This window comes from Xenopus tropicalis, chromosome 7 (assembly GCF_000004195.4).
Source record: "Xenopus tropicalis strain Nigerian chromosome 7, UCB_Xtro_10.0, whole genome shotgun sequence".
Classification (NCBI taxonomy): domain Eukaryota; kingdom Metazoa; phylum Chordata; class Amphibia; order Anura; family Pipidae; genus Xenopus; species Xenopus tropicalis.
Window position 1 is genome coordinate 114,367,687 of NC_030683.2, and position 23,209 is coordinate 114,390,895.

Here is a 23,209-nt window from a genome sequence, read left to right on the forward strand (position 1 = left end):
GTTCATCACACGGTGCCTGGAAATGTAGAAAGCAGAAAATTATTGAGAAAAATGTAAAATTCGAAGGAGGATAATTTCTTAGGACATTGGGATTATAGGGGCTTAACTGGTTGGCTGGCCTTTTATTAGACTAAACAACTAGGATCTAATTTTGGCAGTTAAAAGCACAGATTAGGGTGAAGGCTTCCCTGGCGAGAAAAGACTGATAGATGAGTTACCATTATCTGGGTTTTTATATCACTTGAGGGACACTTCTAACATTTACATATACCTTTAGGTAAATGTGCTGACTCACTATTAATTTAGCTAGGTAATGTACTTGTATCAATAGACAAGGACAAGGCCAGGACCATACAGTGCAACAAACATATTCATTGACTGGGAAGGGTGTTACTGATCAGTTTTTTTTATAAAGCCAAGTTTTGGAGGCTCTAGAGCTTTTCTGGTCTTCAGAATTGCTTTTTTGGCATAATGAAAAAGCTTAAAAGACACTATCACTGGATTTCAAGGTAGGTCCTTCCATGTGTCTCAGTAGACAATGAGCATGTGACTGTACACGTGACACCAGTCAGCCATTTTATGACACCACTATTCTATGAAAAGACCGTATCACTGTTTATCAATGGAACACCTCCGTGCACTTAGTTAGCCACGGCTTCAAATGAGATCAATGACACCTCCAGAACCAAAGCCTGGTTGTTTGGGTCTGGGTTTCGCCACCATCAACCAAATTTGAGTTGACTGGCATAAAAGTACAGCACAAGACATATTCCTTTCTCATACAATTTCTCTCTTACGCAGGCATTTAGCCCTTTAAACCATTTCTGAATTGAGAACTATGAAATACATTGAGGAATTTGGTGGGCTTAACCAATTCTGTAGTTTCACAGTCCTAACAATTGAGGATGAGTTTAAATCAATGTAATGTGGACCCTGTGAGTTTTAATTTTATAGATACGTAGAGTAAGTCGCTCATTGTAGTTGAGGGCATGTAACTGGTCTCTGGTGATAGAGTGATATCATCACTTTTGGGGCTAATTTCCTATTTGTTACCACTGGCTGTAGAGTATGATAATGCAAATCAATTGCTCATCAAACATAACATTTGATGCCAATATATATGGAAAATGGTATAAAAAAAAAAAAAAAAAAAAAAAAAAAAGGTGGACTTTACAAATTTCTAATTTTCTGTTTAGTCAGCTTGTTTTTAACTGAAAAAATAGTGATGGAATCTGGGGGGTTGTTTGTTGCATAGGTCTGCACAAAATATAGATTCTAGATGTTGCCATTGAAACCCCTCATATAAACTGCACCATAAAAAAAATCAGGACCGTGTCAGCAATATTTTAATATAAACCCAAAATGCACAATTAAGTGGTCTGACATATTCCTGAATAAGGCTGCATCAAATCAAATCCATGCAAAATGTATAGCTTGGTTGTGCACTTGGATAGTTACAGTGCCAAAACAGCCACATTCTATATAAACTCAGCTACCTGGCTAATATGTACTTGTTTAACTACATTCACATGGATTTTGGCAACTCTGGAGAAATGTTACCACCACCGCATCAAATCCCGTACAAATGTCTCCTTCCACACTGCTAAAAGCCCCAGCAGTTCTCAGTTCAAGCCTCCCTTTGATTCCCAATGTTGGACCATGGCCTCCCTTACTTCATAAGGTTACAAATATGAAAAACTTACTTTACCAGCTGTTTAGCCCTGGTTCCATTAATATATTGGGCATCAAATATGCATTCAACCAAACTCATGCTCTAAATGACCTGCAAAATAAGATCCCAGCACTTCCGTCCTTTCCATACAAGGCTCAAAGCTACCCTTGGGGCCAGTGCCACCCTAGGCACCAGAACTAAATGCACCCCTTAGGTTGCGGAAGTGATGCTGCATGTGATTTCACTTTCCACATGTGCTCTCTCTCTTCCCAAATACCCCCCCCCTCCCCCCTGATGGATATCCATAGGTTATATCTGGCAGCGGCTGTGGAGGTTTTTATTTTTAAAACGTTTAACTATATAGGCACCCAAGGGCCTCCCCCATAAACCTGCTACCCTAGGCACAGGCTCTTGGGTGCCTACACTGCAGTGATCCCCAACCAGTGGCTCGTAAGCAACATGTTGCTCCCCAACACCTTGGATGTTGCTCTCAGTGCCCCCAAACCAGGGAGTTATTTTTGAATTCCTGACTTGGGGGCAAGTTTTGGTTGAATAAAAACAAGATTTCCTACCAAATAAAGCCCCCTGTAAGCTGATAGGGTGCATAGAGGCTCCCTAATAGCCAATCACAGCCCTTATTTGGCTCCTCCATGAACTTTTATGGTGCTTGTGTTGCTCTCCAAGTCTTTTTACATTTGACTGTGTCTCACGAGTAAGAAAGGTTGGGGACCCCTGCTTTACTGTATATAAATACGCCCCTGGCCAGAGGCACAGATATAGAGCAAGAAGAATGGTTTTCTGGTTCTACCCTCAAATAGTCTATTCTCTTCTCTTATCCACATACAGTGATATGAGAGGACAGAAGCTCAATGATGGATCGCTATATATGGCTACTAAACTGAATGACCTCTACTGCCTATACCATATACATATACTAATGGGGGCCTTATATAGTGAATTAGGTACCCCCTTTTGTAAAATGTAAGGATATTATAAGGACCAGTGCTTTTATACAGGTCATTGAACTTCTAATATCCTAATATTTTTCAACAGGGGGTAATATACAAGTTTCAGTGAGTCATGTGACAGAAATGACTTCACTAACCACAGAGTATAAATGATGACATCACTACGCACCGTGTAAAGGGATATCATTTACGGGATAGTAATATCTCTTGTGTATTATAAAGCAATAAAGCCATAATAACTGGAAAGAATGACACGAATACAGAGAGGTTAATACACAGGTTACATATATTTATATACATTCAACTGCACAAAAATATTTATACTGCTGGACCATCAGATAATATAACCATTTTCCCCAATGAATTTGCTCCTTTTTTTCTAACAGTAAATAACTTTTTTTAATGCAAAGAAATGTCACATTAACTTGTGCACATTGTGACAGTTTTGTGCGTTTTAATAGCAGAGGGAAAACACCATTTTGACCTCAAAGGGTATAAGGTAAATAAAAGCTTGGTTTGCACATTAAGGATATGCACAAACCAATTAACAGTTTGCCCTAGTCCTGTAAGCATAGCAGCCTATCAGGCATTGGGTTTCCTAATTCTAACAGCTGATTGGCTGCTATGAATTACGGGAAGAAGGGACGCTTGGCCCTTGTTGAGGACTATGGAGTGTACAGTATATATACGTATATACAGAAACCCTAAAGGCAATATTCCCACAACTTCTATAGCAATTAGTCATGGGTTTCTATTCACATTTCTAATCCAGCTAAGAGCACAAGTAGTATCCTGTTTTGCACCATTATTAAAATACAAAAAGTCAGCTGTCAGCCACATCCCGGCGCTTAAAAGGAATGGAGGACGGGTGAGAGAAGGGAGTGGAAGCAGCTATGGAAACAGAGGTAGTAACTCCTCACTTGTCGTCTCCATTATCCACCCTCCCCCCGGTACAATAAAATCCTTATAAATAAAACTCCAGGAAGGTCTGTGATTGTATTGCTCAGGAATGCCGGATCTGACAGAGGCCCATTTGTTATCAAACGAGGTATGACCAGTCACTGGGAGTGCGCCCATACTAAGGGAGAAAAAGACAGACAATTAAAAAAAAAAAAGCATTTTTAATTCTGTTATTACAATTTATATATGTGTCTGCATTGCTGAACTACATCTCCCATCCTCACAGAGCAAGGTTGCTTAGGATGACTGTAGTATAACAATTTCATAATCTGCCCCAACAGTGTTAGATATTTTGAAAATAATTTACTGTACAGAATAGGCTTAGTGTTTATCAGATCCTTACTTATCTATAGTGCTGTACATTCAGGGTAACATACAGGTACAGGATCAATTATCTGGAAACCTGTTATCCAGAAAGCTCCAAATTAAGGGGAGGTCATTTTCCATAGAATCCATTTTAATGAAATAATCAGATTTTTACAAATTAAAATCATCAGCAACAACGATGAGTCTGCCTACAGAGAGGAGATCAAGCACCTGGCCACTTGGTGCACGGACAATAATTTGCTCCTTAACACCAATAAGACCAAGGAGCTCATTGTGGACTTCAGGAAAGGAAGAAGAGGTTCACATGAACCCATTCACATCAATGGGATGGTTGTTGAGCCTGTCTCATCCTTCAAGTTCCTGGGGACCCACATCTCGGAGAACCTATCCTGGGCTACTAACATCTCTAGCCTGGTCAAGAAGGCCCACCAGCGTCTATTCTTCTTGAGAACACTAAAGACGAATCAGCTGTCTTCAACTATTCTGCAGAATTTCTATCGCTGCACAATAGAAAGCATCCTAACCAACTGTGCGACAGTTTGGTATGGAAGCTATTCTGTTGCTGAGCGTAAGGTACTGCAGCGAGTGGTGAAAACTGCCCAGCGTATTATAGGGACTCCACTTCCAGCCATTGAGGACATTCAAAAGAAACACTGTGTGCGTCGAGCACGCAGTATTCTTAAGGATTACTCTCATCCCGCCCATAAACTGTTCTCTCTCCTGCCTTCTGGACGGCGCTTCAGGTGTCTCAGGTCAAGAACCAACAGACCGAGGGACAGCTTCTTTCCTAGTGCTGTCTCCTTATTGAACTCTGTTGCTGTGAGTCTGCCTGGTAGAGGTGCTGTTAAGTCTTCCAGGTCACTAATTCTCCTTTCAGTTTCTCCAGTTCTTTCTCTAAGGTTTTGCACATCATGCTTTAGTATAGCAAAGTCAGTTTTTAGCTCATCAATTTTTCCCACTAAAGCTGTGTGGTTTGTTGTTATGGCACTCAACACTTCTGTTAGTGTTGGTTCAGTAGGTGATTCTGTGCTTGTTGTCATTATGGAAGGACTGCAGCTTGCAGTGTCTTGTCTCTTTTTAGTGGCTGTGTGGGGTGTAGGAGACATACCTCTTGTGGAGCGCTGAGGTAGGGGGTCCCTCACATATTGTGCTAACTTTTTAGCAGCTTTCCCCCTCGTATCCGTGGGGTCTGGGGAGTCCGCGCCGTCAGCGCTGGATTCGGCGCCATTTTGTGACGACATGGCGCGCCGGGAAGCTTGTCTTGTAGCGTGGCTGCGGCGGCTCTTTTTTACCATTTAGGGTTGCGGTTCAGTTCGGGCACTGCTTGGAGTCCCGAGTGTGCAGGCAGAGGCCGGTACGTGGTGTGTGTCTGCTATTTTATTCTCCCCCCTTACGGAGCTCTACTAACGTGCGCCCTACTCCGATCCCATGCAGGCCACGCCCCCTCCTTATTGAACTCTGCCCCCCACTGACACCTGTTTACATCTCACAACCCTATACTCTTATCATTATACTAATTACACTTTACACTATTTAATATTGCAACACAATGTACATATCTGTTTCAAAATTCAAAAATACAAATATCCATTTACAATACATTTGTAAAACTTCTGATTGAGTATATATTCGCACATGTCTACTTGTAAATTCCTGTACACTATGTTCATATTTATCTGTAAATGTTCACTTGTAAACTCCTGTCTGTAGAAATTAGCAACCTGTATATTATGTTCGTATCTATCTGCAAATTCCTGACTACAGTTAATAATACTTGTATATACGATTCATCCATTGTAAATTCATAAGCATGGTTACTAGTAATCTGTAGTCTGTATATATGCTCACCAATGAATCTTCCGTAATAAGTACCTATAGCTCTACCTGCACATATCCCTTTAAATGCACTTAGAACTTATACCTTTATCCTGTACTTTCTGCTAATTGCACTTCTGGTTAGACCTAAACTGTATTTCGTTGCCTTGTACGTGTACATGTGTAATGACAATAAAGTTGAATCTAATCTAATCTTAAAAATAATTGAATAATTAAACTGTAGATTGTACTTGATCACCACCAAGATATAAACTAATCCTTACTGAAGGCAAAACATTTCTGTTGGGTTAATTTCATGTTTAAATGAGTTTTTGGAGATTTGTCCAAAGTACGAGAAGATCCTTTATATGGAAAACCCTATGTCCCGAGAATTCTGCAAAAAGGGTCCTGTAAGGGCAAATTGTAGGATATGGAGTGTCTGCCTTCTGGGGCAGCAGAAAGATCATGCTTACTATTAGTTGGGAAAGATCGCCCTCTACTGTCCTGTCTCTGTTACAGAACAAAGCATTTGCCTAAATTAACCCTGAATTTCTTCCTGGACCAATCCACTCTGCTAAGTGAAATCAGTATAATAATTGTAATGGCCATCAACTGGCTGCTTATGAATATTGCAAAGCTTTACGTGTGCTGCCTTTGGGCTCTAGTCACATTAGAGATTATTTATTCAATACATTTAGGCAATATGAACAATAATGAGACAGCACCCAAAATAGAAACATATGCAAGTTATCTTACTGAGTAGTAGTTATCTATAGTATGGGATAACAGAGGTGGAAACTTTCTCCATCCGTGGAGAGGATTCATTAAAACTTAATAATAACAACTTACACTAATTCATTAAAACTTAATGTTTGCAACCTGAGATTTCACGTTGTGAAACTGGGTCACATGGAGGGTAAAGTTTCACATAAATACACAAAGATTTTAAACATGGCATGGTGCCCTTCCTATGGGGGTTACATAATAAAAGGCACTAAGTTTGCCCAAGAGCAGTAACCCATGCCAACAAATCAGCAGGTAGAAATTACTGATCACCTGTTTAAAAGCAAACATCTTATTGGTTGCTATGTGTTACTGCTCCTGGGCAAACTTAGTGCCTTTTATTATAAATATTGGGGGTGGTTTAAGAACCTGTGCTGCAGGTTGAGCAACAAAAGCAAATACCTGAATGGTTGCCATGGTTTACTGCCCAGGTGCAAATTTGCCCAGTCTTTATAAATGACCCAGCAACTTACAGAACTGGGGTATTGCATTATATATTATAATATGTGGACAAACAATCCATGTTTTGTTTAAAGGGGAGGTCATCTTTTACTTTTAGAAGCTATAGGCACAAATCCTTAATATATTGATATAGGCAAGTGCAGAGAATTTCTAGTCTTTGTAGTACCCGGGACACTTCCATGAATAAGTCTATTCCTGGCACTGACTAAGAACCATTATTGTGGCTTCTCCATACAGTCCCAGTATACAGATTTATAAAAATAATTTTATTCAGCAGTTCTTTTCCCCTGCAGTCACACCAGCCCCATAACATGGCGGCACAAGCTTACATTAATAATATAGGAGATCGCCTACCTGAATGTCAGTGAGCTCATTTAGAAACCTCTTTGCAACATCTGGTCCATTCTCCATGGTAGGTAAGGCATAATTCTGGGTAGATGGAAAAACCATAAAAAACTTGAATCCATAAAACAGAATGAATTTGCAGCAAATGCACACAAAATAAATCCCTACAATATCACAACTGAATTCATAAATCCCATCCTCCCCTATACTACTGACTTTTCTGTTTTTTTCTTACAGCCAATTCTTAAGCATAATGACTCTAAATGACTTACCGTTCCCTGATAGAGAATGCTCTTTATTGGGCAGACCACACAGGCTGTTCCTGCGCCAAACACTTCCTTTACCCGGTTCTCCTGCAGGCCTTTGATAACTTCACTCATTGTGACCGACCGTTCGGAAACTTTGAAATCCCCCTGCAAGACAGCAAGTCCCAGACATCAGCCCAATATGCCAAAAAAGTATTTTATTTGCCACTGGCCTTTAGCGGACATTGCTTTCAGCATGAAATATTATTATAGAAGTCTATTGATGGAGACTGGTCTGGTCTGATGTTATTTTGGTTAGGAAAGGTGTGAGAAAAGTCTTCTAAGGTTTCTAATGTTCTTATGTTTATAATTGTGCTTTGAAAATGCTTCCACTTACCCATTTCCGTGCCAAATCCAGCAGGCTTTGTCTGGTCACACCAGGAAGGATTAAACCATCCAGAGGAGGGGTCAGCAATTCTACCTCTGCAAATGCACAAAGCAAGCTGAAATCAGACCTCAAAAAAATAGTACTGAAAAATCGTTCAAAAGTGGGCTTTGCCATTTGAAATACAAGTACTTTGTGCATTTCCAACACATACTCCTCCACAGACCATTATCAGTCAGTTTTTTCCATGGCTTTCATTAGGTTAAAAAGGTATATAGCTCAATCAATATTAGTCTCAGCTGCACTCAAGCAGGGATGTGCTTAAATGTAATTGGTCAGCCATGAGAAGCCCTGTAATGCAGTATCAGGTACCTGTGTGGCCTTTGGCTGTCTTCTCTGACATAACATACATGTGGCCCATTGCTTAGCGCGATAGGTCTCCTAGGGCCCCCACAAGAAAACCTGACACTTGAGGCCACTTCACAGCTATATATATATATTGCCCAAATAGTATCTTTTTTTAATATAGGGTCATAGTGAAAATCAGGGTCGGACAGGGGTGTGGAGGGCCCACGCCCATAGCCTCCCCCCCCCCCAACCCCCCTTGCAGGGCCCCCCACCCGATGTCCTTCCCCAAACGTATCGGGGCAGGAGTGGTCGGGCAGGGGGAGCGCCGCAAAGGTCCGACCCTGGTGAAAATAAAAGATGGGCTGTAAGCATGGATATCCTCTGGTAGGTCAATCCATCCCTGTATATGGTGTTTCAGCCAACCAAGCTCTACATGCGCTACCTCCTGTAGAAATTCTGCATGCCCTTCTTCCCCCTGTATCCTGCTGAGGGTCACCCTATGTATTTGAATATGAGTAGAGGGAATTATGAGCAGACTACTATACATTAATATTGGGCTGCCCAAAGCTGGGAGCTTTCCAATAGATCTATAGACTGGCATTCTGCAAGCAAAATGGTGGACAGATACACAAACATTCTTAAATATTAAAAAACCCACACATGTATGCAGAGACTGGAAAGCAGTCCATTGAACTCTGGGAAGACACCTAGTGGCCTATGAAAATGTACAGAAAATGTTTTGTGTGTTGCTTGTGGGTTACCTTGATGTTCGTTAATCCAGTACATGAAGAAATTCATAGTGCCAGCTTCAGTCACCTTATGGTCATCCCCATAGAGCCAGAGAACCTGCTGGCATCCAACCTTGACTGCTTCGTTCTGCACAAATATCGTTGGACCATAATTCCTTGTTAAAGTCACAACAAAATAAGCAAAGTTTAGCCAAGAGATTTCAGTTCTGCATGAGCAATGAGAAAGAAGACTGGCAGCTTTCCCAGTGCCACCAACTAACTTTTTCATAATTATTATAATAATGTGCTGAACAAGATATTCCTAGATCCATTGGATTTGAAAAAAAATATATATATATGACTTACCCACCCAGTTTGCAGTTGCCTACACCCCCTATCCAGGCGCGTACATATTGAGGATCAGCTAGAAGGGACACTGGGCAAAAGCCACCACCTGCAAAGTAGGGTCCCACGGGTGAAAGAATGATATACAGCAGTGCGTGAGTGGACTTTGTGACTCCGAGTGAAGGCTGCACAAAAAGGAAAGTTTATGAAGCAGAAGGAAGGGCAGTGAACGAGGGGGGCAATAAGTACACAGTCAACCAAGCATCACCCATGGTTATAGTTGGGCTGAATATGTGCCTAATTCTAGGCTCACCCTTACCTCCGTGCCAATGAAGGTGGGCCTGATATAGAGACTGGCCGAAGTGGAACGAGGAACCCAATCCTGGTCAATTTCAATGAGTTTTCTCAGGCACTCAAGGAGCTCTGCCTTGTCAAAGGACTGGCAAGGAAGAAACACAAGCCAGTCAGTCCCGAACCTAAAAAACACACTTTGAAAGGGGATCTGGAGAATATGCAGCTTAATATTAATGGAGCTTCACAAGCTGGACTCCTGTATAAAGCTGTCCCAAGGGCAGCACCAATTATTTTCATTCACTTAAAATGCTATCTGGTTGCCAGGGTCAGCGACATGTGGCAACAACAACAAAAAATATACAGGTATGGGACCTGTTATCCAGAATGCTCCGGACCTTGAGTTTTCCAGATAAGGGATCTTTTAACCATTAAATAAACCCAATAGGGCTGTTCTGCCCCAATAAGGGGTAATTATATCTTAGTTGGGATCAAGTACAGGTACTATTTTATTATTACAGAGAAAAGGGAATCATTTAACCATTAAATAAACCCAATAGGGCTGTTCTGCCCCCAATAAGGGGTAATTATATCTTAGTTGGGATCAAGTACAGGTACTGTTTTATTATTACAGAGAAAAGGGAATCATTTTAAAAAATGTGATTGTTATGAAGTCTATGAAAGATGGCCTTCCCGTAATTCAGAGCTTTCTGAATAACAGGTTTCCGGATAATGGATCGCATAGCTGTACAATCAAGACTGCAAGTGGCACTCTATCAACCAAAATACAATTTGTTTTCCCAACTCCAAAATTGCAGAACAAAATGTAAGATAACTCGAAAATCACAATGAGTAAATAAAGGGGACCTGTCATCCTAAGAAATAATTACGAGTAATATTTAATTGTGTCCCTATGTTCCTCTGTTTATGAAAAACATAGATAACTTTTCTCACGTCTTTCCTAACCAGAAGAACATCAGACCTGCCCTCTTTCCCCTGACAACTTCCTCGACTGGATCACAGTCTGGAATCTTAAAAAAAACAATGAATGTAAATTGCCAAAGTGCTCATTGATTTTACATCAACTTATTTTAAAGGTTTGCATTCAAAGTTCACCGTCCCCTTTTGGAAGAATAAATCAAGCGTTGAATGGGACTTACAGGTAGACATGCTCGAAGGGCAGTTCTGTGCATCCTCTCCATGTTTAACATAGGCCGAAAAAGCCGGATGTGATTGTCCTCCCCTCTGTAAGCTTTCATTCCTTCAAAGAGCTAGAATGGGAAAAATAAATAAAAACAGGGCACGTAAATAATCTGGAACCTAAGTAACCTTTTACATAGCCTTTAGCAATCCCTAAAACTAACATATCTAATATATATATTATATTTCAAACTTTATGTCCCATTCCAGAAGCATCTCTTTACTACTCTGCCCGTACAACATGATTGCTACTCTCTTGGCACAAGCCCAAATCACTCCTTTTGTCAAGTACCATGAAGCAAGGTAAGCGCCCTGCTGCACATCATGGTCAGAAACTGACCAACAGGTGGCGCTATTGTGACAAAATTCATTCATACTGACAGTACTTTATCCCTTAATATCTTGGAATCTTAAAAGAAATGAATGAAAATTGCCAAAGTGCCTAGAGTAGCACTCTCTTGATAAATACACAAATATGCACAATTTTGTGCTGTAGAAACCAATTACACATTTTTAGATTGATCTAATTGGTCGGTATGGATGGACCTCCATCTGCCTCCTTTAGCCATCGATGCTGTTCCTGAGCAGCCACTTACCTCCACAGAGTAGTGCAGAGCAGAGGTAGCAGGGTGAAGGGAAAGGTTTTGAAATGGTTTGATTTGTGGCTTTCCCCAGCCCTTGTCATTGCTCCATTCCACAGTCAACATGTGATCACTGAAAGCCTTCCCAAATATGAGGTTGGCCACATCAGTCTTCTCTTTGGGCTGCTTGTTTAGCTCTATCTGCAGGTCCGATGCCTGAGGGAACAGTTAGGTTTAGTCTCACACTCTCAAAATGACACCGCCATGATAAAAATCAGAAGCAAATATCTGGGATTATACAAGTTTTACTCATGTACTGCATAGCAATAGAGTCTGATTAAACATATTCAGTCAATAGGTCCCAAACCTTGAATGAGGTGCTTGCAGCTCTGCAGAGGACACTGGGCCAGATACGTTGAGCGATGACCAACTGTTTGCCGAGAACCTGCAAAATAAATTTTAAATAATGACAAAACAGTATATGGTGGGTTTCAGGGAGGGCAACAGAAATTAGTTGTGAGCACTATTTTTATTAATGGCCTATATAATGAATGAGATTTAGCTTTAGAAGGAAAAGTGAGAAGGGTTCTAATGTTGCTCTGCTCAGGAAGGCGATGGGAAAGGGCACCTGAGGCTTCTGATCTCTTTCCTGAGCAGAGCAACATCAGAACCCTTCTCTGTTTCCCTTCTAAAAGGTACATCTCTGTCTGTACAGTTACAGGAACTGGCCAGCAGGCGGTGCTGTTTTTACAATATACAGTATATTGGCAGTTAATAAAAACTTTGAAACTGAAAAAAAAAAATAATAATAATAATTAATGGAAATTGCAAAAGTGCTTAGAGAAGCACCCTGAGCATTCAAATGACATTACGTTTTACCCTCCCGTGAGGGTGATTTTGTGGCTGGTCTGCTTGGTGATTGTTTGCCTTCCTTTGCATCACTTTACTGAGGTTTTCAGAAGGCTGAGCCTTATGTATTTGTCAGCCTAAAGCCCACGGCTGCTATTAGCTAGCTGTGCTCAGATGGGAAGGGGTTAAAGACCCCTATAATCTGTCACAGCTTCCCATACACATGCCTATGGCAGTCCTTGCTGTGACAGTGGCTCTCCATCACTCAGTATGGCTGCTGTTTCTCAACTGCCCTTCATTATAATAGGGATTACCAGAACATTTCCCCTACATCCACATAATCTTATGTTCAGAAGTTGGCCAGTGGGAAACTTTAAAGAAGTGTTCACTTTCTGTACATTTCCATTAAAACAAAAGTAACCACTAAGAGAAGCCACAATGTGAAATGTTTTTACTTGTAAACAGTTTGTGTAGCTTTAACTATCTAAACTGGCTGGCATTTGTCCCGTGCCCCTGCCAAGAAGAGAGTGGATTGGGTGACAGGCTAAAGGATAAAGAGAAAGATAATTAAAAGGAAAGGCAATACAATCTGTGCCTCGGAATAAATGGTTTTTTTCTGCGGCAGTAGGGGGACTGAGAGAGGCATGGTACATGAGTGGGGTGGCAATACATGCAGAGAGGGGCCTGCAGGCCCGGACTCAAAATCTGTGGATGCCAAAAAATTGTTTAAATACTGAATAATTCCAATTCAAGGCTATTGGCTTGTTTTGCCTCCAATAAGGATCAATTATATCTTAGTTAGAATCAAGTACAGGTACTGTTTTATTATTACAGAGAAAAGGGAATCATTTAACCATTAAATAAACCCAATAGGGCTGTTCTGCCCCCAATAAGGGGTAATTATATCTTAGTTGGGATCAAGTACAGGTACTGTTTTATTATTACAGAGAAAAAGGAAATCATTTAACCATGAAATAAACCCAATAGGGCTGTTCTGCCCCCAATAAGGGGTAATTATATCTTAGTTGGGATCAAGTACAGGTACTGTTTTATTATTACAGAGAAAAGGGAATCATTTAACCATTAAATAAACCCAATAGGGCTGTTCTGCCCCCAATAAGGGGTAATTATATCTTAGTTGGGATCAAGTACAGGTACTGTTTTATTATTACAGAGAAAAAGGAAATCATTTAACCATTAAATAAACCCAATAGGGCTGTTCTGCCCCCAATAAGGGGTAATTATATCTTAGTTGGGATCAAGTACAGGTACTGTTTTATTATTACAGAGAAAAGGGAATCATTTAACCATGAAATAAACCCAATAGGGCTGTTCTGCCCCCAATAAGGGGTAATTATATCTTAGTTGGGATCAAGTACAGGTACTGTTTTATTATTACAGAGTAAAGGAAATAATTTAAACATGAAATAAACCCAATAGGACTGTTCTGCCCCCTCCAAGCAATGCTCGGATAGTGGGCCTAGCTCCTGTCGCCATACCGACCCAGCCTGCAGTGAAAGGATCTGGCCTGATTTTCCACAGGATTTCACAGCACTGATTGTCATTGGTGCAGCACTGTGAGAACCTGTGCAACTGGCAGCGAGGGTACAAAAGACAAGTGGGTGATTTGCATTTGTGCAGAGCTCAGCAAGATAAATGGCGTGAGAAGCTGTTTGTGTCACACAGGCTCCGCCTCTTTACGTGGCCTCTAATGAGCTACCCCCTCTCAGGCCAGCCAACTAGTGAACTCTCAGGACAGTTTACACAGCACATTGGACTTTGTACCCAAAAGAGACAGCGGATGGAAGCTCATTAGGGCTGGGGAGAGACGCACTGCGCAGCACTCTGAGCTGGGGAACTTCGGGGGGAGTGTGAGGAAAAGGGGAGCATGGTGATCTGACAGAAGGGGATTCAGAAAGCGGTGATCCAGAGCAGAAATAATCAATGGAAGCCAAGCTGTATCATGGTATGCACTAAAGAGAGACCTGCCTGCAGGTAAGAGAGACCCTACAGTACTGGGATTTAAACATGGCTGCTCTGTACTACCTCCCAGCATCCCCCCTATATAACAGCATGGTGGGAGTAGTAGTTCAGCAACATCTGGTGATGCAAGGTTAGTAAACACCCATTTAGAGCAATGTTTACCAACTTTTATCAGATGGGACCCAGATTCAGTTATAATGTACCTCATTGTATTGGCCGGTTCTCTCTACAAAATATCCTGTATTGTTTCACACTGGCCTCTGTACTAAAGGGGACCACGGCCATACAGGGGCCCCTCAAGGCCAAGTCGGCAGCTTATCAGTCTGTAAATGGGGCCCTCAGGTGGGCCTACCGATTAATATCTCACCAAAAATATGGGAAGATATCAAGTCAAGTGCTTTTATGCAGGGCAAGGAACTCCGAGTTGAGTTTTTGCAGCCTAAAGCCCAATTGGTGGTGGGGGGGGGGGACTAACTATTTACTTTCCTGAAAAGTCCTTTAGGGCTCTGGCACACGGGGAGATTAGTCGCCCGCGACAAAACCCCCTGTTCGCGGGCGACTAATCTCCCTGGATTGCCATCCCACCGGCGAAAATGTAAATCGCCGGTGGGATGGCATACGCAAGTTGCCTCGAGAGGAAACTTGCGTGATTTCAGTGAAATTGCGCCGCCGCGTATGGCATTTCGGCAAGATTAGTCGCCCGAGACACGGGAGATTAGTCGCCCGCGACAAATATCGGTCTTGCTGCTGCCATCCCATCAGCTATCATGCGGAGACCTCATATTATGGTAATTACATGTTGAAAGTGCCTGACAGGATAGAATGTTTCTGACAGCTGTGCTGAGCTGGCTGAACTGCTCATTCTATCTCATCTTAGATTTGCTCAGTGTTATCGGGGGGCTAGGCAGGCCCTGGCACTAAGCTGAATTCATCATCATGAAAATTCATGTATTTTAACCAAAAAGGGTCAGTTATTCACTAAGGACAGGGGATCACCATGCTGAGCCTATGCAGGTATAGAGAAATGCACAAAAGGTGGGACAGAAGGTTGTGTTGGTAATGGCAGGAGTAGCAGAGAAGTGGATAATGGAAGGGCAGTTTTGGGGTTAAATGGCTGCTCTATAAAATATCCACCAGCTATTTCAGAGATAATCTTAGGTGCCAAGCACAGAAGATAACTGTGCCAACTGTTCCAATATTCTGGTATTCAGATGTATCTTCCAGCTAACAGAAACAGTTTTATTTTTGTATCACCTGGCAAAAAGTTATATTAATATCAGACACAAGTTAGCCACAAGTACACGTGCTCCTGAGTCTGGGCCCCCAGTAAGCCATAAGCACCAACTAACATGATGCCAGCACGTTTGCTGCTAATGGAGGACTCCCTGCTGACATTCAGAGATCTCACATATCACTTGCTGGCCACAGAAAAAGGAAAAGCTGTTTTCCAGTACATACAATGCCTTCTGTCTGGTTCTTTATCTGCAGTTTACAGGTGTTAGGGTGAAAACACACAGAGCTACCCAATAACAGCTACTTCTCACGGCTACTAAATACCAAAAAATGCCATAGAAAGTACAGAGAATTGCCTCTGCTAAAACACACGTAGAGACAATTTTCAATAAGTAATCAGGATTGTATATTTCTGTAGCAGTGACAAGTACTGTAGCTGCTACTAGTAGCTCTGTGTGTCTTCACACTTATAGTCAGAGCAATGATTTCCAGACATTTTTGAGTTAAGCCTCACTTTAAGACACTGGGCCAGGGCCCCTGTTAGCTTACTGAGGTGGTTATATAGACATCAGTCATAGCTCCAAGAATATCTAGCACCACTATAAGTGCCCCCCAATCTTACTCTAATTAACCTTTAAGCTGGTTTTCCCGGGGCATCCAAGATAGATTGTAAGCTCTTTTGGGCAGGGACCTCTTTACCTCTTCTATCAGTTGTTGTATATTTACATGTAAGCTGTATGTTCAATGTGTACAATCCCATGTAATAAAAGGCACAAAGTTTTCCTAGGTGCAATAACCCATAGCAACCAATAAAATGATTGCTTTTTAAACAGGCCATTAAATGCTACCTCTTGATTGGTTTGTACGGGTTACCTCATATGGGTAAGCTTAGTAGTGTTCATTTATTAACATTGGAAAAATCTGCACCTGGGCAATAACCCATGGCAACCAGACAACTGTTTGCTTTTAAAAACAAATCCCAGATTTTAGCCATAAATTACTGCCAGGTGCAAATTTGGCAAGTGTTATAAATAAGCCTCAGTGTCTTTTTATACATAATCCCATTAATATTTTATTATTGCCATAGGTAAAGAGTGAAGTCCATGGGAATTCAGCAGTCTCCAAGAGTCAATGTGTAGATCACAACAGAAGTGGGATGTGGGGATTGTGGAGCCACGAAAACCTTTTAAATTATATTCTTATAAAATGCTGCTTAGCGATGGCACTTGTGTCACATGACTTAGCCTAAACGTGGCCACTCATTAGCAATCAGGATTATCAATTCATTTGTTTTGTTGACCAGCTGCATATGTTGGGATGTGACTGCACTATCTGCACATATGTATGTGGCCAAATACAGGGCTATATCTTGTATCCAAGTGGACCAATTGTATCACTAACTGGCAACCAACTACCTAGTTAGCCCAAACATCCCAAAAGTCCCAACAGCAAATTGGGGGAATCCATTAAACTAATGATCACTTTTGGCAATGATCAGCCGACTAGATTAATAGGCTGCTCTCCTGATCTGATCATTTAGGGGACTAATGAAGTATCATATTAGTGCCTGTATCGGCCAATTTAGCTACCTGTGTTGCCCAATAGTTATATTATTATTATTATTATTATTAACATTTATTTATTTATAAAGCGCCAACATATTCCACAGCGCTGTAATATATCTGCTCATGTACCCAGCTTATAGCTGGCGCCCATAATGACTGGATAATTGGTGTTTGAGCACTGTGGGGCCAGCTTCACAATTTCCATTGCAGTGACCCGTGTTACAAAACTCATTTGATCCATGCAAGAGCTTCTCCATTTTCACTTCCCCATATCTCCCATATGCACGACCCGTCTAGCCTGAAAAGAAGCAGACGCCACTCCTAAATTTAGTTTATTGCTATACCATATGTGGGACATTATGTGCTACTGTCACCAGAGCTAATATGGCCTGTAAAAAGGGAACAGTGGACATCATAGGTGCACCAAAGGGGAAAATTCATAGTATAATAACAGTAATACTAAAATGGCCAAAAACACCACTAAAATCCAGGGAACTTTAAGAATTTCTGTGTGACAATGCTCAGTATAAAGGGTATGATATAAATGTTAATTTTATTAGCCACAGCAGATCCCATATTCACAGTTAGGCCAGGCCTGCCAATGTTAGGGGTTTGCCACTAGGGGCCGCTGTAAGATGCCATAGACAGTCTCTATTTATTGGGCTAGCGGGGCCTCTGTGTACTAAAAATGCCAGGGCCTAATCCCAGTCCAGAGGCTGAATGGACCAGTGAAACTTGATTAGTGGGCACTTGCCGAACTGGCTCACAAATGTATGTAGCAAAGGATCGGCCATTTGTCCTTTACAGGGAAATCTAACCTCACGACCCAGATGTAAACCACACAGAAGGGAATGTACCAAAGTATAAATGGCAACCTGCAGGCAAGCAACATGTTAATTAAAGGGGAACTGAACACCATGACACACAAGTGCCCTGTTAATTTGTATTATTCCTGGGTACAGCAGCCCTATGCTACTTAAGCCTTCGTTTTGGGAATAAGAAATGACCAGCCCAGAAGCAAGCTGCTGTATGTGGACAATGGTGAATAAAAACTAAGGCCTTTGTCATACAGGGAGATACGTTATGGCTATTCCCTATATAGAGGGCACACATTAATATTATTACGACTATGGGATCTCTTATGTGTAAACCAGATATCCACAAAGCCCTGAATTACAGAAAGGCCATAGTGTCCATTCATTTCTCTGTAATAAAAGTATTCTATAGAAGCAGCTTGTTCTTTATGCAGACTAAGCTGCATGAATCTATACTGGTGGCAAAACAAACCTGTTGGGTTTATTTAATGTTTAAATTACTTTTAGTAGATTTGTTTATGGTGATGCAAATTAGGAAAAGCACTTTGAGGAAAACCCCAGCTCCCAAGCATTCAATTGGCCCAAGGCCTGAGCTAATTTTTTGGAGGAAATTACCAAAAGGCCATTTGCTCCCGGCCACAGGGAAACCCAAGACTGAATCCTGCAATTAACATTCTTTCTCTCTGACCCTGAAATTAGCGTAACATTGTAGTGACTTTAGGTGTGTCTTGGCTCGAGCGGACTGTATGTATTTCCATTAGATCACTGCCATTTAGAGTTTATGAGACTTTTTCTTATATCTCTATTTGTCCATTTTTTTAGCTGTATTGTGCTCCCATTTTTACAACCGAGACCTGAAATAGAGCGGTTACGTTTTAATACAACTCACTGCTTTAAAGCAAATTTAAAGCATATTTAGCATTGCGAAATACCTGATTTTTGCCCAATAATGCCTTTTTGATGGTGACCTGGCTTCGGTATAAAACACCAGTCCAAACTGTGCAGAATATACTTTAATGGAGAGCACTTCCCAGCAATAAGGGTGTTCTTCAATCCACACCCCAGTACCTGTATGCACAGCTTTATCAAGAGCATCAATGTGAAGGGCTGCCAATCAAGCCTGAGCACAGCCAATGAGGCCGTGGATTTTTTCATATCCCAATTAAAGGGCCGGTAATACACTGGGTATATATAGGCATGCCTATAGTATGGTTAATCATCAAGTTGGCTTCACTTAGTTGTAATTTATTTGGCATATCTTTTACTGATGGATTCATTAATGGTAAGAGGGAATTAAGACAAATAAAATGAATCAAGCCCAAACATGTTGAATAATGGAACCAGAAATAATGGAAATCATGGGAACTTTGACATGCTAATTTGATCCACGGCTGTCATATAAAAGCAAAGAACTGTAAGCCGCACTGTGAAGCTGGCAAAGCTTCCAAAGATTATCAGAGGTGTGGCAATGAGGATGCACAGTCTGTGCCAAGAGAACAGAGCTGATTTATTTGCCACGCTGGCTTCCACAGAAAATGTCCTTTAGGCCCAGCCTTGAGTTTCTTCTCATGCTGACACAGCTGATGATTCTGAGCAGTCCGTGCTTTGTATATTTTACTCGCTCAGTATGAAAGTTAGATGTAAAAGAGAGAGACTCATGGAACCCAAGGCAAGATATGGCGCAAAATACCCTTTCTTGTAACCTCCAAGCACCTATGACTTTAACATCTTAATCCACCCAGGTCCCCCCATATTCTTATTTAATTATCTGTGCCAAAGGTACCCCATCAGATTCCAGGGGCCCACTGTGGTTGTATTATTTGCATCACATATAGTCAGGTGCAAGGATTTATGATATCCTGGGACTGATTCTCTTATGTTGTGTAATCGGACAATAAGGAGGGTTCCAATCCCTATGAAGGTCACGCAAGCAACCAGTGCCAGTTTATTGCCCCATGCTATCCTGGCAGAAGGGTTGGCTGGAAAGGGAGAGCACATGACTGTATTCCCAGCCCCTTTTTTTAAGCAACCTGGTTCTTAATTAAATGCACTCTATAAAGAAACTACCCCTGTAGGTGGGTGCGCTGTGCCAATAGTCCCACCAAATACTTCACCTTAAGGCTAACGCCCTGCCCAATGTTATTTTTTAAAAGAAATCCCTTTATTTACCAGGTTATAAGTGGGGTATTGCCGTTTGTACAAAATATTAAAAGCACTCTTGTTTTGCTTGCTCTGCTTTAATATAATGGAAAAATAAATCTTTTCCGACTAAATTCTACTAAGGGCCCTCCATGCGCCACAGGCGTAAGTGTAAGTAAGTGTAAGTAAGTGTAAGCCATTCCAACACATAGTCTACCTGATACAGATCACTTGTCTTACAAGGTTGTGAAATTGACGATTTGGTGTAAAAGTATATGGCAGTAATGAAGCATGACGGCAGGGCCCATTCACATCCAATGTTACAGCGTGACCTTGAACAGGTTCTTCCACGTTGCACATACAACTGCTTGAATTATTTTCACAACAGAAGGCTTGTGCCAATCCCACAACACAAGGCAGGCAGGCACTCTGTAATGGAATCTCAAACGCCTGCAAGTTCCTATACATGGAAAGAGGAGCCTAAGAGGTATTTCTCCACCATAGCCGACAGCTCCACAGAGCAGGGATGTCCAACGACAAGCATGGCAGGTACGAGCAAGTCTTAGTCTTCATAACTGTTGAAACTACAACTCCCAGGACCACCGGACAGGGTATATTAAAGCAATATCCTGTAGTTTAACAACATCTGGAAGGCTGTGAGTTGCCAGTGACTGACACAACAGGTGTAAACTCAGAAAGAAGACTCAAGCTACTAGGGGACTTGGGGGATATAGAGGCCCCATACATGGACATGTGTAACCAGATTATGTCCCCCAGGGTTGGACATAAGAAGATTTTGCTTATAAGCTCTGTAAGGGAGTTTGCGTAGCCAATATGTAATGGAATAGGTCTTTTAATTACTGCTGTCTGTTCTATTGATATATATTATGACTATAGGGCAGTGCTTCTACACCTGTGGGTTGGGACCCCTTTGGGGGTCAAACCACCCTCTCACAGGGGTCACCTAAGACCATCGGAAAACACATATTTCCAATGGGCTTAGGAATAATTTTATGGTTGGGGGTCACCACAACATGAGGAACTGTATTAAAGGGTAGCGGCATTAGGAAGGTTGGGAACCACTGCTATAGGGAATAATGACACTGTGACCATTGAGACTGACCCTAACCCAGCAATATAGTCTTGGTACCAACCCATATGTTATGGAACCCACCTACAGCAGCTATAAGCCCTGACTGACAGATAGATATAGTCAGATTGATGATAGACAGATGATAGATGATAGATAGATGATAGATAGATGATAGATAGATAGATAGATGATAGATAGATAGATAGATAGATAGATAGATAGATAGACAGATGATAGATAGATAGATAGATGAAAGATAGACATTGATAATTGATAGCTAGATCTATATGAACAACACACTCTGTGGCACAAAAGACCTGTGCCACTGCCCTTGCCATGCCCAGGTGAGTGCCCAAAGTGCTGCTCTGCCTGTTTCTCACAGTAAGGGCTAACATTACTATGTACTGGGCAGCCCACACTGCCCTAGATGCTACACATACCCTCTTGCACTGCGCAGGCTCGGCTGGCGCAACCCACCCATTCAGTGACGGCTAATGGAATAGCAGAGTGAATATTAGCGCCGCCGGTACTTACCTTCAGCCCGGATAAAGCTGCTGCGGTGGCTGCCATGGTTCAGGTGTGTGCGCTTGGCCAGCTCCGGACTGCAACTAAGCGTTCCGCAGCGCTACGGTTCCGAGCTGTAGGCGATTGGCAGAGCCAGGGGGCGGGGCCACACTACTCAGGCACAAAGCAGGGAGGCCTTGCAGAGAAAGGGTTAAACCAGACTCCTGCCAGTAAAAGCGTAGGTGCAAGTAGCAGTAACCCAAGGGCCACACACACACTAGCTGCACAGATTCCTCGCTGCAACCAATAGGAGGGGGGCAAGTGATAATAAATAGGGGAAGCATTTTTCATTACACTCTCTTCCGTTTTCCCATTATTTCTATAGTGATGACATATTAGTGACATCAGTATCTGCCCCAGCAGATTATATAGGCGCCTCTGATATAAACCAGAGAGCTTGTATTTAAGTAAATAGCCCCTATCCCTTAAGCCATTGTATTGAAGATGCCAGTGTAGGCTGCTTTTATCTACCAGCCAATAGCTCAGGGTCTGCTGATAGTAGTGGCCTACCTTATGGCTATCTGTGACAGATCTAGTAACCCATAGCAACCCCTCAGGTATAGCTTTCAAAGAGGAGACCTGTAAATACTGCCTGGTGTTTGGTTGCTAAGTGGTTACAAGAACTGGAGGAAACGCTGCGCCTTTTATTAACCCTGTACTGTGCCATTGCGCTAAAACCCAGGCTCAGTGCAACACTTACCAATAAAAAAGAAATAAAAGTACATTGTCCAATAATAAATCAGGACAGATTAAATTAGACTGTTTGTAACCATATAAAGTTAGTGTTTAATACACAAGGAATTGGATACATTTGGCCCCGGGTCTGCTCAAGATATACATAAGGCTGCAGTTGTTTTTCTGCCATATAAGGAACTACAACTCCCAAGAATCCCAGCTGCTGTTGAGGGCTGAACAAAGCAGCAGTCGTAGGTCAACAAAAGCTTAACACCTAAGGGCCAAGATATTGCTAGTAATGTATTGTAGGGATGTTTGGAGATCTTCAGGGACTGAGCCAGGCTGCCGGGGGCCGCGGTGTAACAGTAATACTCTTCCCCCCCCCCCTCACCCCATCAGCTGAGACAAAGAAACTGTCTGTGAAATCCCGCTGTCAGTCTCGTCCAATAAGAACGCTACATGGGACCCACCTCCCCAGTGCAACCAGTGAGAAACAAGGACGCATTCACTGTTAAAGGGAATCCTCTCCAACCAATCGGGTAGCGCATAAGCGCCTCCGCCTCCTGACGTCACACAGCAGGTCAGGGCGGGAAGGTTACGTTCAGTCACAGTTACATCATGGGGTATCGGTCACATTGGGCGGGAAAGTGCGGCTGTGGGGCCGCTTATATGTGGCACAGGGATGCACCCACCGTTCTAACGTGTGACCCCTGGTTACCTTCACTTAACTGGGGAGTTTATTTAAAGAACCTGAGTTGCTGGAGTATACAAAATTTTTTAGGAACCCCAAATGACTTAACAATTTGGCACCCCTTAGTAACATAGTAAGTTGGGTTGA

General features: G+C 42.0%; 1 protein-coding gene across 1 annotated transcript; it reads right to left on the reverse strand.

Moving 5' to 3' along the window:
* Nucleotides 1–2,908: 2,908 nt before the first annotated feature.
* On the reverse strand, nucleotides 2,909–21,722 carry bcat2 (branched chain amino-acid transaminase 2, mitochondrial). The gene is given in 11 exon segments (NM_001006739.1): nucleotides 2,909–3,718; nucleotides 7,342–7,416; nucleotides 7,605–7,745; nucleotides 7,975–8,060; nucleotides 9,072–9,214; nucleotides 9,405–9,568; nucleotides 9,703–9,822; nucleotides 10,835–10,945; nucleotides 11,471–11,671; nucleotides 11,823–11,900; nucleotides 21,667–21,722. Coding segments are annotated over 11 exon segments (1,194 nt in total). The 5' UTR covers nucleotides 21,703–21,722; the 3' UTR covers nucleotides 2,909–3,679.
* Between the last annotated feature and the right edge of the window lie 1,487 nt (nucleotides 21,723–23,209).